We start from the raw sequence: 14,309 nt of genomic DNA, 5'->3' as shown, positions 1-14,309 counted from the left end.
TGATTCAGTGTATCTGGGATGGAAAGGCAAATTCTCCACAAAGGGTCAAGTCACAATGATGCAGTTGGAAACTCTGGTTTGAAATAAGTCTCCCTGGGAGCTCTAAGGGACTCTGATGGTGAGCTGCCCTGCGAATCCAAATGTGGCACCTCTCAGTTGGTTCAAATCCATCAACAGCTCTGAGGAAGAAAGATGAGTGATTTCCTTCTGAGCTATTTATAGCCTCCCTGAAAAACTGCTGGAGAGGTTGCTATGAGTCAGTTCTGACTGAATGCAATGAGATTTTTTTTTAATGAAATTTTAATTTTATACTGGTTTACTTACAGAGTTCATATACATTGTTTTCTACACCGAATCTTTCCTATTTCCTTTACCCACCCCTCCCTCCACCCATCAAACTGTGCGACCCTAGGATTAAACCCCCCATTCTCACCCCTCTGCTCCCACTCCCCCCTTGGATCCTCATACACATTTTACTAGTTATCTATTTCTACAATAATGGTCTTTGTGGGACTGAGTTAGGTCACTTAGCATAATGTTTTCCAGTCCCTCTCAAGTTAAGGCTTCTTAGCTCAATGTCAAGAAGACAAAGATTCTCTCACTGGGCCAAGTGGCAGCATCAGGATGGATGAAGAGATTGAGATTGTTCACAGCTTTAGTTTGCTTGGCTCCACAGTCAACACTCTTGGCACCAGTAGCCAGGAAATGAAAAGGCGCATTGCCATGGGAAAGTCTGCTGTTAGGGACCTCTCCAAAGTACCGAAGAGCAATGGTGTCTCTCTAGAGACTAAGGTGCATGTGATACAGGCCATGGTCTTTGCAATCACTTGTTATGCATCAGAGAGTTGGACAATGACTAAGGAAGATAGAAGAATTGATTCCTTTGAGCTGTGGTGCTGGAGAAGAGTATTGAGGGTACCATGGACTGATAGGAAAACAGATTCATCCTGGAAAGGGTTAAACCAGGCGGCTCCTTGGAGGCAAGGATTCTGAGGCTCTGTCTAACATACTTTGGGCAGGTTGGCAGGGGACATCATGCTTGGTAGGTTGGAGGGACAGCACAGGAGAGGAAGACCCTCTATGAGGTGGATTGATTCAGTGACTGGGGTAATCGGGATGGGTGTATTGGAGACAGTGCAACTGGCACAAGACAGAGCAGAGTTTAGGGCTGTTGTACATAGGGTCGCTATGAGTTGCAAGCGACTCAACGGCACATAACAACAACAACAGCTCAAGTTAGGTAGTTATTTACAAAATCATTGTTCCTGAGTGCTGCTGTGTAGTATTCCATCATGAGAATGTACCGTAACTGCTCAGTACTGCTTGCTGTTGAACATTTGGGCTGTTTCTGTGTTCTTGCGATGGTCAATAAAGCTGCTATGAACACTGGTGTACAAATCTCCGTTTGTGCCTCAGTTCTCATTTTCTCAGGGTATATGCCAAGCAATGGAATAGCTGGGTCCTATGGCATTTCTATGTTCAGCTTTTTTGAGGAAACACAAAACTGTCTTTCAGAGTGGTTGTAACATTTTACAACCCCACCAACAGTGTGGAAGAGTTCCTATCTTGCCACATTCTCTTGAACATTTATTACTTGATGTCCTGTTAAACGTTGCTGCTGTTACTGGTATCTTATTGTGGTTTTGATTCACATCTATCTTATTGCCAGTGATTTTGAGCATTTCTTCATGTGTCTGTTGGACATCCAAATTTCTTCCTCTATGCAAAGTCCTTCTATGTCTATTGCCCATTTGTAACTAACTGTGTTATCAGTCTTTTTCTTGTGGATTCCCTGTAGGATTCTGTAAACTTTAGATATGAGACCCTTGTTTGAAATGGTATTGTCAAATGTTTTGTCCTAGTCAATCGGTTTTCTTTTCACTCTGTTGCAAAATGTTTTTGATGCACACAGGGATTGAATCTTTAGGAGGTCCCATTCATTAATTTTATCCCCTCCAGATGGTGTATTTCTGGCTGCATTTGGCAGTTTCTTTATACGATAGCCTAGGCAGGCTAACCTCAAGAAGCCAGCAGGGCGGTGCTTCTCTGCAGACTCTAAGGAGCTCAGTTTCAAGAGTCTACCGACATTTCTGAGCTAGTAGTCCCCTTCACCTCCAAAGCTAGCAACTTTGGATCAAGTTCCTCTCACACTGCCATTTGTCTGCTTTTCTCGTCTGCCTCCCTCTTCCACTTACGAGGGTGAGTGTGACTCCATTGGACCCACCTGGGCAATCCAGGATACTCTCCCTATTGTAATGTCAGGTGGTCAGCAACATTAATTCCTCCTTACTATGCAAATACATATAGTCACAGGTTCTTAGGATTAGGATACAGACATTTTTGAGCACCTATATTTTAAGTCCTTAACCTTTCTCCAACTTATTGAGGATTAATGATGTCATTTTGAAGACTAAGGATTTTCTGATCCAGGCCATGGTCTTTCTGATCACTTGCTATACATCTGAGAGCTGGACAATGAATAAGGATGATTGAAGAAAAATTGACACCTTTGAGCTGTGGTGTTGGAGAAGAGCACTGAACAACCCATGGATGGCCAAAAGAATAAAAAGATAATGTCTTGGAAAGGGTGCAGTTGGAGTGCTCTTTGGAGGCAAGAATGGTGAGGCTTCGCCTCACATACTTTGGACATATTAATTGGAGGAGCTATCCTTGGAGAAGGACATGATGCTGGGAAGGGTGGAGGGTCAATGAAGGACAGGAAGACCCTCAACCAGGTGGATTGAGGCAGTGACTGCTGCAATGGGCTCTTGTGTGTCAGGAAGTGTGAGGATGGCGCAGGACAGGACAGGGTTCAGATCCACTGTTCATAGGATCATTGTGAGTCGTACTTGACAGCACATAACCACAAGAACAACCACCTCTCTGCTGTCAAGAATGTCTGCAAGCAGTAAAGAGCAAAGATACCGATTTCAAGATTAAGGTGCATCTCATCAAAGCCATGATCTTTTTGATGGCTTCCTGTGCATCTGAAGGATGGGCAATGAATTAGGATGACAGATGAAACTATGCCTTTGAGTTGTGGTGTTGGAGAAGACTATTCAATATCTAATGGACTGCTAAAAGAAAAAACCAGATTTGTCTTGCAGGCAGTGCAACCAGGGTGCTGCTCCTTAGAGTCAAGGATGCTGAAACGTCATCTCACATCCTTCGGGCATGTTACCACTAGCACTCAGTCCTTGGAAAAGGACATCTTGCTGGCAAAGGAGGAAGATCAGAGCGAGAGAGGAAGACCCTCAACAAGCTGGATTGACACAGTAACTGTTGCCTCCGAGATGATGTGGATGGCTCAAGACAGGGCAAAGAGCGCATCTGTCACTCAGAGGGTCACTAGGAGTCATCGGTGAGTTGATGGCACCTAAAAACAGCAATCTCTCAAGATGTGCCTGGCCAATAGCTCTCCTTGTCAAGAGAAGGTCCAACGTGGGCCTAGCAAGCCAAGGATAAGCATCTACACATGAGATGATGGTGTCAGCAGTTGGCCTTCTCCTGAGGCTTTCGCTCTAGTCTGGGCATCTCTGTCAATAAGCCACTAGAGCCTATTATTTTACCACCACCACCACCATCTCCCATATACCCTCCTGCTCATTGGAGGAGAATGCCTAGTACATAAAGGACATGACCTCTGCCTCCATTTCTAACCCCATCTAGGACTCTCACTCCAGTCATAATTACTTTCACTTCCCGGAAGGCTTCATACTTTCAGTGTTTGTGTCTTTCTCCTTTGTACCTACTTTTCCTTCGGCACTGTGCTTGGTACTCATATCTTGGTACTCATGCCAAGGAGCCTGCCAGTTGAAACTGCTTGTATCTTGGAAACAATTCGACTAGTCAGTGGAGAACAATTTGAAGTCACGCCCCACATGTGATTCACAAGGACATCTGCTCACCTACTCATTGGCGTTCTCAACAATCCCCAGAACACTTGGCTGCCAGGAGATAGACAGCCCGGCCCTTGAATAACAGCGCCTTCATGTGCTTACGGGTTTACTCTCCCAGCTCAGACTGCCTTGCAGAGTTGAAGCAATCCCCAAGAGGCACCAACCAGAAATGCCAGAGCAGTGAAGCAAAAGTGTGTCCAGTTTGTGGGGCCTTAAAGGGCTCATGGGACCTCTCTGAGCCTCGTTTCATCATCTGAAAAACTCCTGCGAGAATAATGGTAACAATGTCCTTGGAGGCAAGGATGGTGAAGTTTCACCTCACATACTTTGGACATGTTGTTACGAGGGTCCAGTCTTAGGAAAGGAACATCCTGCTGGGAAAGCTGGAGAGTGAGAGAAAGAGAGGAAGCCCCTCAACGAGATGGACTGGCGCTACGACTGTAACAATGGCCTCCAGTGTGTCAGAGATCACAAGGATGGCGTTGGATAGGGTTGATGTGCAGGGACGATGTCAGACGCACTCACGCTGCTGCTCCCAGTGTTATTACCACTATCCCCCCCCGTCCCGTGCATTTTCTTCATTTGACTATCGTGTGCCTCCGTAGCTTCCTTCTTCCTCAGACCATTTTGGAGAAAGGGCTACCATTGCACTTAATTACTCATCCAACAGTCATCTTACTGCACCCCTATTGTGTTCCAGACCTCTAAGGTATCTGTGATTATGCAGAGAGAAAAACTGGGGTGATAAGAAGGAAATGTAACTGTTTGCTCCATTTAGTTGTTTAATAAACATTATTTGCTCTATTACAACACCAGGATCCCTCTTCTCCCAGCTGCAGATATTTTCCTCAGAAAGAGATTTTCTTGTCAGAGAAGAATCAAGATGAAACTACAAAACAAGTTTAAAATAAAGTCACAAATTACCAGCCCATATTGGAAAGGCTCTAAGTGCATTTAGAATTGTGATAATCCCTTGCATTTTGCTCTGATCTGATTACAGCTCAGGGGATAAACATGAGCCTGGTCGACGGGATTTGCCCTGCCAGCACTGGGACGCTGGGACTCCAGCAGCATTGGATTTCCCTTCTCTGCAGCCCCTCTTGCTATTATTTGCACACAGAACGCACACTGCACGTTTCCTTCATGTAAACAATAGAAATGATCTCAGACGGTGTTGGACAGAGATGCAACTGACTTCAGTCCTGAAGCTTGGCTAGAATATTGGACTGTGAGATCCAGAAAGGCCCTTAAAGATCACATAGCTTCAGGTCTTCATTACATAGGTAAATAGTTGAGTTCCAGAAAGATGTCGAGTCTATCTGAAATCAGTAGTAATATTAAGAGTAGAAGATTTATGCCCTCTGAGCAACAACTGAAAATTCCAATTAATTTCTATGTGAAAAAGCTCATTTGAGTCATCCTTGGAAAAGTTCCTTATGCTTATGCTGCAGAAAGGTTATAGGATTTGCCCAAGGTTCCACAGCTGAGACAATGGTATAACGTGCCTTAGAACTGAGCATTCTTAGGGCACGCTGCTTGTGCCTTTTTACCATGGACAGCTGGTCTAATTGCTGCTGCTAAGTGCCATCTAATCCACGCTGACTCCTAGCAGCCCGCTTTATACAACAGGACAGAACACCGACTGGCCCGCATCTTCCTCACATCGCTGGGTGTGAGCCCAGTTTTGTAGCCACCACGTCACTATCTCACTGAGGGTCTTCCTCAATTTCGCGCTTTTATTTATCAAGCATGACGTCCTTCCTCAGGGACTATCTGGTTCCTCCTGATTACATGTCCGTTGCTCCAATTACTAGTCACTTTTCCCAGTGACTAAGTTGGTACTTGCTCCTTTGTACCAGTTTGGTCAGAAGCCAGTCTCAATCCAAGCCCTTAACACGGCCACATAGTAATATTTACAGGGGGAGATGAGCATATGGCCCAAGCTCAGGCCCTGCAGCCTCGGTCTCCATGGCTTCTCTAAGGGGACTTGGTGCGCCATGACTCAAAGTGTCTACAGCAGATTCTCAGCTAAGTCAACCACTGATTGAAACACCAGCCTTGGGCACCATCTATGATTGACTTTTACTTGAACTAGACTCAACGATGGCTCAGCAGCCTGGCAAAACTGGCCGTAGCTCATCAGAAGGGAGCAGTTCAGTGCGCGTGTGGCTTGTAGAGACCAGACCTTCAGGATTAGTAGCAGCTGCTTGATGTGGAAGGAATGTTGTATTAAGATCCACCCTGCGTATGAGTAGCTTACAGCACTTTTATGAAGGGCTTGCTAGTTATCTACTTATTTGCCCATTGGTGGTGGTGGCGGTATGTGCCATCGAGCTGACTATGACTCACTGTAACCCTCTAAACAAGTTGGAACCTTGCCCTATTCTGTGCCATCCTGCTCAAGCCCATTTTTGCGGTCATTGTGTCAGTCCATCTAATTAAGGGTCCTCCTCTCTTTCACGGACCCTCTAGCTTTTCCAAGGACTGACCTCTCTTGACAATATTTTAAATGTGCATCAAAAGAACTTTCACCGTCCTTAAGGCGCACTCTGGTTGCACTTGCCCCAGGATGGTCTCTTTTGGCACTCCGTGGCAGAGTCAATATTCTTCCCCAACACCACATTCAAAGGCATCAAGTCTTCCTCTGTCATCCTTATACATCGTCCAACCCTCATATGCATTTAGAGCAATTGAAAATGCCATGGCTTAGGTCAGTCACCCTTTAGTCATTAATGTGACATTCTTGCTCTTTTGTGCTTTAAAGAGATTCTTGACAAAGCAACATGCATTTTGGTTTCTTGACTATTGACTAAAAAAGGCATGCTGCTTCCAACTGGCTTTCTTGGAAAGCTTCTTTTCCAGGACACTCCTCTAGAGATGCCGTCTTTTGAGTCTCAGTCACCGTGCTGTGAGAAGTCACAAAGGAAGGACATCTACAGATGCTCCTCTTAAGAGTCTCCAATCACCTCGTCCTTCATTCATTACAACCTAGCTGCTAGAGAGGTGAGCAAAGCCACTCGACTTTGATTTGACACTAAGAACCTTATCTCTTCAGTTCAGGACCTGCCTTTTACCCTGACGACTAGGGCTGGAGGGGTTGGGCTACTACGGAGCCTGCATCATATCACACAGAATCCTCTGCCGTGTGGAGCTTGGGTGCTCATTTCTATGCCCAGCTGTTGCAGTTCCTAGCCATTTGAGCAGCCCCTTGCTGTTTGAATCTTTCCACCTGAGGCCCCAACGTCAGCAATCAGGAGTAAACTATTCCTGTGGCAAACTAGCTATGCCCTGCCCACCTCCTTAACTCAGAGGAAGAAAAAATGGTTGTATTTTATGACACAAAGTTTTGGGAATTGGAGATCCGGTGACTGAAACCATCAGAACACATGAGATAACTCAGGGAGAGTCTGACAAGTGGAGAGAGAACAGGGTAACTACTACAGGGAGTCCCTCCTTTAAAGGAAAGAAGTTGACTAGCAAACACCTCAGAAACATAAAGACAGAAAGAAAAAAAGCGGGGTGTTCACTGTACTGTGCGGTCCTGGAAACTGTAGAGAGAGTTTGAAGAATAAAGAAATTGTCAACAGTGTCAAATGCTGCTGACAGGTCAAGTAAGAGAACTGAAAAATGCCTTTAGGTGTAAGTGACAAGGGCATTGGAGACTCAGCAAACGTGAGGAACGAGGGAGAGGTTGGCCTTGCATGAAAGGGAGGCTGACCCTTTCGGCTGTGAAAAAAAAAGGAAAAGAGATGATGGGTAGAGCTCCAGGGAGGTCTGGTGACTTGCTCAAAAGAAGTACAGAGAAATTCTTTCCATAATTATGTCTCTATTCTCTTCTGAGCAGGAAATAGAAAATAGGACATAGGAAAATAGGAAATAGAAAAGGGACATTTTCCCACTGAGCTCACAGCTTACCTCAGGACCACTTGCTTGGCGCTCAAATTTCAAATCCTACTGTCTTCGAGTAGAAAACAAATCCTAAGTGGTTCTCCACTGGGGTTCTGACACGGTGAGGCCATGGCCAAGGGCGGCCTTCGGGAGTTACGCTGCTAACCACTGGCAGGGCCTCTCCGGCAATCCCAAGCCACCAGCTGCTCCTCACAGGAAAGAGGGACGGTCCCCTCATTTGCCTTTACAGCTTCAGAAAACTCACTTGACAGTCAGCTGAGTCAATTCCAACTGTATGGCAATGAATTTCTCCTCACTTGGTCTTTAATAAAATTCTTGCATTTGTCAGCCTATCTGAATCGTGTCACAGAGAACGGAACGTTAAGGTTAAGGTTAAGGTTGTACCATTGAAGTGGGATGTTGTGAGCGCAACAGCAGAATCAGAGTGGTGACATTTGTAGCAAGGTGTCCCCCAGAGAAACCCAGGGCCCCTTTTTATAAATGGGGAAACGAAGTCTCAGACCAGGGGCGGTAACCGGCCAACATCACACGACTGTAATGAGATCCACCTGGCTGACTTTCCCCACAGTGTTTTATTGTTGGATCTGAGGCAAACCAAGATCCAGGATGTCCTCCGATGGAACTGCAAAATCGGCAGCGGGGGGGCTGAAAGGACAGCTCACTCCGGTCAACAAGGGGAGGTGCCATCAGCCTCACCTCAGCAGACCCACGAGTACTGTCTTCAGGTTAAGGGAGGCCTGTGAAATCGGAAGCTGTTAATGCTAATGGGAAGAGACCTGTGCTCCCAACTCCAGAGCCTGGACAGCATTGCCCCCGATGGCATCTTTTCTCTCCCACCCTTCCAATACCCTCCTTGCCCCTTCCACCTCCTGTTGAGGATATAAACCCCATTTTTTTTTAAAAAAACCCATTAATACCAGAAGCGGGCCATAAAAATTCTTAGCTTAAAGCAAACACAAATGTGCCAGGTAAAGTCTTATGTGTCCTTGCAAAGTAAAGAATTAACTAGTGTCTATGTGACACAAAAAGAGTAAAGGCGGGCAAAGTAGCCAGCCCTTCAAAAGCCGACCCACATGGCTGATCCCCCAGCCCACCAACCATGCTCCCAATCTCCCCACCCTGACAGTAGCACCCAGGAAGGCCTTAAAAACAATTGCACAGGGGGACTCAGGGCTTTTCCCCTCGCCACCTTCCTACTGAGGGAGAAAGTCTTCACGTGGATAGTCTCTGGAATAAAGTGCTTTTTGTATTTACATACATGTGGATTATTCTTTTGAGGGGCATTTCATGGGCAGAACAGGTCTCTTCCAGATCCAGGCATGCAAACCTTCCACAGGACATGCTAACCTAGACGCAGCCTGGAAACGCCTGGGGCTACGTTTGGGGCCTGGTGACCAGGCCGGCCACCGTTTCCTGCCCCCACTACTCTATAACTGGGAACTACCAGGACATTAAGTGAAGCCAACACATTCAAAAGCCGACAGGAACAAGCAGTCGTTCAACTAAGAGTTCTTGAAAAGGACTTCAAACGAAGCACATTCACTAGTATTGCAATACTCTTAGAACTGCTCTTAAATGCTACATTAATATTTGTTTATTCACGTTTTTCTCCATTGGTCACAGTTTGACAAGACTCCTCTCTACTATCAGCCTGAAGAAACCCTCCCCTTTGTATCCCTGAGGTTCATTAAACCAGAAAAACCTCACTGCCATCAAGCCATTTCCGAAGCACAGCAATTCGACATGGGATTTCTGAGGGTGTAAATCTTAATAGGAGACCGATTCCATCTCTCTTCCATGGAGCTACTGGTGGAGTAGAACCTCTGGAGACGTAATGCCTTTGGATTAGCAGCTTAACACAAAACCAACCATGTCACCAGGGGTCACTGTTGCAGAGTCCCATTGAGTTGGAACCAATGGACAGCTGACCCTCCGGCGGGTTTTCAGAGGCAGCATCTTCCGCCCGCAGAGCAGCTGCTGGGTTCCGGCCGCGGGCCCTGTGCATACACAGCGCAGTTCCTCAGCACGGGATAGCCAGCACTCGGCCAGAGCTCATCCGCACTCACTCACTCGTTTCCTACTTACCGGGCACCTCCTACAAGGTAGCGAGCTCGACTAGCAGCTGCTGGTACCCCAATTAGCTTCTAGGTGTATCTTGGACCCCATGAACCAAAAACCATAAAATACTAGAGTCCAGAGGTACTGAACCCAGCTTGGGCTTCAATCTCTAGGGGTTTGGGCAACAGAAGTGCTGATGTGAATAGTTTGGGCTCTCCCCTAAGACCAAGGGAATGGTTTTCAGAGTCGACACAATGTCAGAAGTCTCTCAAGGAAACCACCTTTCAAGGTTGGCTGTCAGGTTGCTTTACAAGTGAGGTCACCACTTGTTAGTGTGGATGTCCTGGGGTGCAGGTGAAGTGGTAAGGGGCCGCGGGATTTCTGCAGCAACAGGGCATCGCCCGTCAGATGATCACAGGGATACAATGCGTCTCTAGGGTGAGATTGTCCAAGCACTGATTTCTATTACAGAGAAAAACAATCTTTTATATGATGTGAAATGCTTTCCCAAGGGGTTCGCCCCATCCCTCGAGAACATGTCTCATGAGATTAGTGCCAATATTTTTTCTTACTCTGTAAAAAATAGGAGGTCATTTTCCATTTGCCAACACGTGGCTCAATCAACCAGACACACACTTCCATTCTAATAATTATTGCTTAAAGAAACTATAGCCTAAAGGAAATAGTAATGGACAGAAAAGAGAAAGCCTTTAGAATTGCGCTGAAAATACCTTCCTGTATTTCCTGGGAGTGGGTAGATTTAGTAGAGGAAGCAATATAGCTGTTTCCTTCTGTCACATTGAGTGATGAGGCCCCTGGATCAATCACACCAATCTTTTTATGTGAACTCTATTCCACATTATTGTAATAAGTCCCTTATTCTAGAAATACTTGCCTTAGAGTTTATTCTAATGATACAAAGAAGTGGAACGTAAAGGTGGAACAAGAACAGAGGGGATGAAAGTCAAGGGCTTAGTGATGTCCATTTGTTAAGTAAAATGCAACTAAAAGAACTGTCCAGTCTGAGTACAATTCAGAAAGAGTTTAATAAACAGCCACTAAACAATGCACCAAAGCATTTGGAAACACAATTTCTACGGAGAGGCAAAGGTCAGACTTCCATTCTAAATTTCTGAGACAATCATTAACAGCCCACCCATCCCACCCCCATGTCCCCACATACCCACAAGACTATACTCTTCTATTCATGAATGTACCTACAGACACAGTCTTAGAAAGGATGGGGCTGGCATGCATTGTCCTGGCAATGGCAAGGAAGCAGGAGGCAGGGGAAGTTGGGTGAAAAGGCAACCAGCAGCTAGTCATCAAACTGGCTGCAGGAGGTGGGGATCTGCTTGTGGTACCATCTGTGGCTCTCCCTTGGGGTTTCTGGGCCACTCGTGGCTAATGTGGCTATTCCGATCCACAGTGGCTGGGCTGCCTTCTTACGCACTTGCGCCATCACTATTCCAAGCTGTCTCCTTGGCCGACACTCAAGACCCAGCCAGTCGACCACGTTTGTGCTGATTCTGAGGTCAGGGTGGACCTGGATTCTCAGCTCTAGCTTCATTTTGGAGGTTGAAAGGGGTGCATAGTACTTCTGGATTACAGTTGTAAGGAGCCTTGGCAAGGCATTCAAACGTAAGGATTCAGTTTGTCTATCTTACAAAAATTTCCCAAGTTTTTCTGTTCCTTTTACTTACATTTAGATTAAGAACAAATGAGATCAACTGGCTTATAAATAACATATTATAAAACAGGTAATAAAGTTAATGGTTTAGTTCATGCAGAAACCAACTAGAGATATTTGTACAGATCTCCAATTCATCGCTTCTGGAATGAGCATCAGTCGAGGTCCAGAGGTCTCTGACACAACGGGAACCCAGTTCCCAGGCGTGGGCTGGGCTTCGGGAGTGTGACAGGTATGGAGTGGGTGATGTGGTTGGCCTGCCAGTGGACCTCTCTTTTGACCCAGACTCTGAACTCCAGCTCCCACTCCAGTCACGGATAACCTACCCTTTCTAGTGTTTGACTAGTTGCCCTGGCAGGGAAGTGGTTTTTCTAGTTTGCTCGTCTTTCCAAATTCTTGTTTAGGCATTTAATACGGGTTTTTCTATATTTGTACCTTTTTGGTTTGGTTTGGTTTTTTTAAAAACGCTTGGTCCTTTTTCTTGAAGATTTGCAAGTGGTGATGAATCCAAATTAGGCGTTGCCCAGTTGGCTGCAAGGGAGGCAAAGCGATTGAGGGCTGAAGGCTTTTCTAAAGATGTGGCATACGCTGGTAATGACTCTGGGCTTGAGAAGCTGGCCATGGCCGGCCACGAGCCATGGTGGTGCCAGGTCAGGCCACTCCATTAGCTCTGTGTTGTGGCCATACATGGTGGACAGAAGTGGGCCACTAACTTCCAAGCCAGGGAAAGAGTTGGGGGTGAAACTCAAAGGTTAGCACTGGCTCCCCTACGTACCTGTACCTGTATCTGGTGGGCTCTGCTTTAGGCAGGGAAGTGGCGAGCAGAACTCCACGGAACTCCAGCCTCGTTTCCTAGTGGGTCAGTGTCCTTTGATCTGGACCAAGCAGCGATTGTCCTCAATCTGGACCTCTTGGACAGCCAAGGCTCCCACTCCAAGGAGTGGGGTACCTTTTCTTTCTGTGGTGAGCAGAGTGTAATAAAACACATGCAGTGCCCTCGGCTGGGGGAAACTGGTAGACTAAGACAGGCAGCTGGACACACGGCAGTGTTTGGCTCTTACGGAGCACACTCAGCCATATTAGAAGGACCATCGCTCTTTTTGTTATTGTGGGTGTTGTGTTGTTTTGTTTAAATTGAGATCTATAAATATATTTGAGAGTCACAGCTTGGTGGAAGGTTAAAAAGAAGAATCGTGAAACATGAAGGGGAGCCCTGGGGTTTGGGTGCCTGAATGCTTCCTAGGGTATACAGTGCTCTGGCTGCGGGCCACAACCCCTACCTACTGCTTGCGGATCATGCCCTTGATAGCTGATTCCCGGTTCACGTATGTGGCCCAATAGACCAGATTGAATATGGCAAAGAGCACAGGAAAGATAATGCGGGAAATTTTGTCAACCTTGCTGACACTGTTGTAGGTCTTGGTCTCAGAGGGGGTTTCCGGCACATAGGTGGCCTTGGGTGATGCAATGACTGTTGGCGTTGAGGAGGCACTGGGGGCGGCAGCCTTGGAGATGGCGGAGAACTCAGTATCCTTGGCCAGGTTGATGGGGTAGGTGGTCCCCACGATGTTGAAGGTGGAGCTGCTCTTCTTTGTCGGGGCTGCTGGTGTTTTCTTCTACGGGCCAGGAGAGGCAGGGAGAGGGGAGGAACAAAACGGAAGCCGGTTAGTGCAGTACAGGACACTTGCAGAGGTCTCGGGGAGGTGGAGACGGGGAGGAAGCCAACGAGCAGAAGCCATGGAGCCAATAGCACTGAGTCCAGGGTGAACTGATGCCGACTTTGAAAAGAGAAAATGTGCATCCCCCGGGCTTTACCGTTTCCTAGCTATGCAGCTGTGGCTGGTCACTTCTCTGTCAGCTTCAGTTTCGTCATCTGTAAAATGAGGAGCAAAGTAGCAGGCAGGTTGCCAAGAGGATCAAAGGAAAGGGTAACTGTTGAAGTCACCAATCAACCGTGAAGTACCGGCTACAGATGGGGTCCTTTACACCATGTGCTGGGTCCTCACAGCCACTCTCCGAGGTGGGGTGGCAGGATCACTCCCATTTTACAGATGAGAACATTCAGCCTGAGGGCGAGTCACAACTCAGATTAGCAACCTGGATCCTTTTACTCAGGGCTGCTGCCTTACTTTCTACAGGCAAGAGAACACTTTCTGGTTATCTGAGAAAGAACTCCACAAGGCCGGGACCATCAAGGGGCACACACACCTCCTGTGAGAAAGAGTCTGGTGAATCTGGACAGTCATTTCGTCATAGGGACGTAGGAAGAATATCCATGGCGGGTTGACATGCACCATTATCCGAGCATTCCACCATTCATGCACCGTCAGGGGGTCAGCAAGCCGGGGGGCATGCAGGGATCCTCCATCCTCACACGGCTGCAGGCAGGAGCCCCAGCTACCCTGGGAGCTCTGCAAATGGCCCCTGTGGAATAGCAGTGACAGCTGGGGTCTGATTAGGATGCTATGCCTTAGAGCTATTCTTCTAGAATTTAAAACAAAACGATAACAACAACAAACACCCAATGGGAAACAAACATACCGACCCGTGCAGGTGCCCACCGCTTCCATACATATACTCTGTGCATACACAAACTTTCACAAGGGAGAGGAGAAGAGGAGACAGAGGTCCAGGCTGAAGTACAGGGGAGGCCACAGTTATCTCAAATACCAGCAGGGTCACCCACAGTGCACAGGTTTCTGTGGAGATTCCAGACCAGGAAAAAAGGCCTGGCAATATACTGCTGAAAGCGA

General features: G+C 46.9%; 1 protein-coding gene across 1 annotated transcript in view; it reads right to left on the bottom strand.

The window, feature by feature from the left end:
- Window positions 1-12,669: 12,669 nt before the first annotated feature.
- Window positions 12,670-14,309, bottom strand: part of GABRA3 (gamma-aminobutyric acid (GABA) A receptor, alpha 3) — a 152,009-nt gene continuing 150,369 nt past the window's right edge. Inside the window, exon 9 of the mRNA XM_006902449.1 lies at window positions 12,670-13,172. Coding sequence (XP_006902511.1) covers window positions 12,837-13,172 — 336 coding nt within the window. The 3' untranslated portion in view covers window positions 12,670-12,836. The remainder of the gene's footprint in view (window positions 13,173-14,309) is intronic.

Source organism: Elephantulus edwardii, unplaced genomic scaffold (assembly GCF_000299155.1).
Source record: "Elephantulus edwardii isolate Elephantulus edwardi_28Jun2011 unplaced genomic scaffold, EleEdw1.0 scaffold00415, whole genome shotgun sequence".
In the NCBI taxonomy this organism is placed as follows: Eukaryota; Metazoa; Chordata; class Mammalia; order Macroscelidea; family Macroscelididae; genus Elephantulus; species Elephantulus edwardii.
The sequence above is the reverse complement of the archived record's forward strand: the minus strand, read 5'-3'. Positions and strand labels throughout refer to the sequence as shown.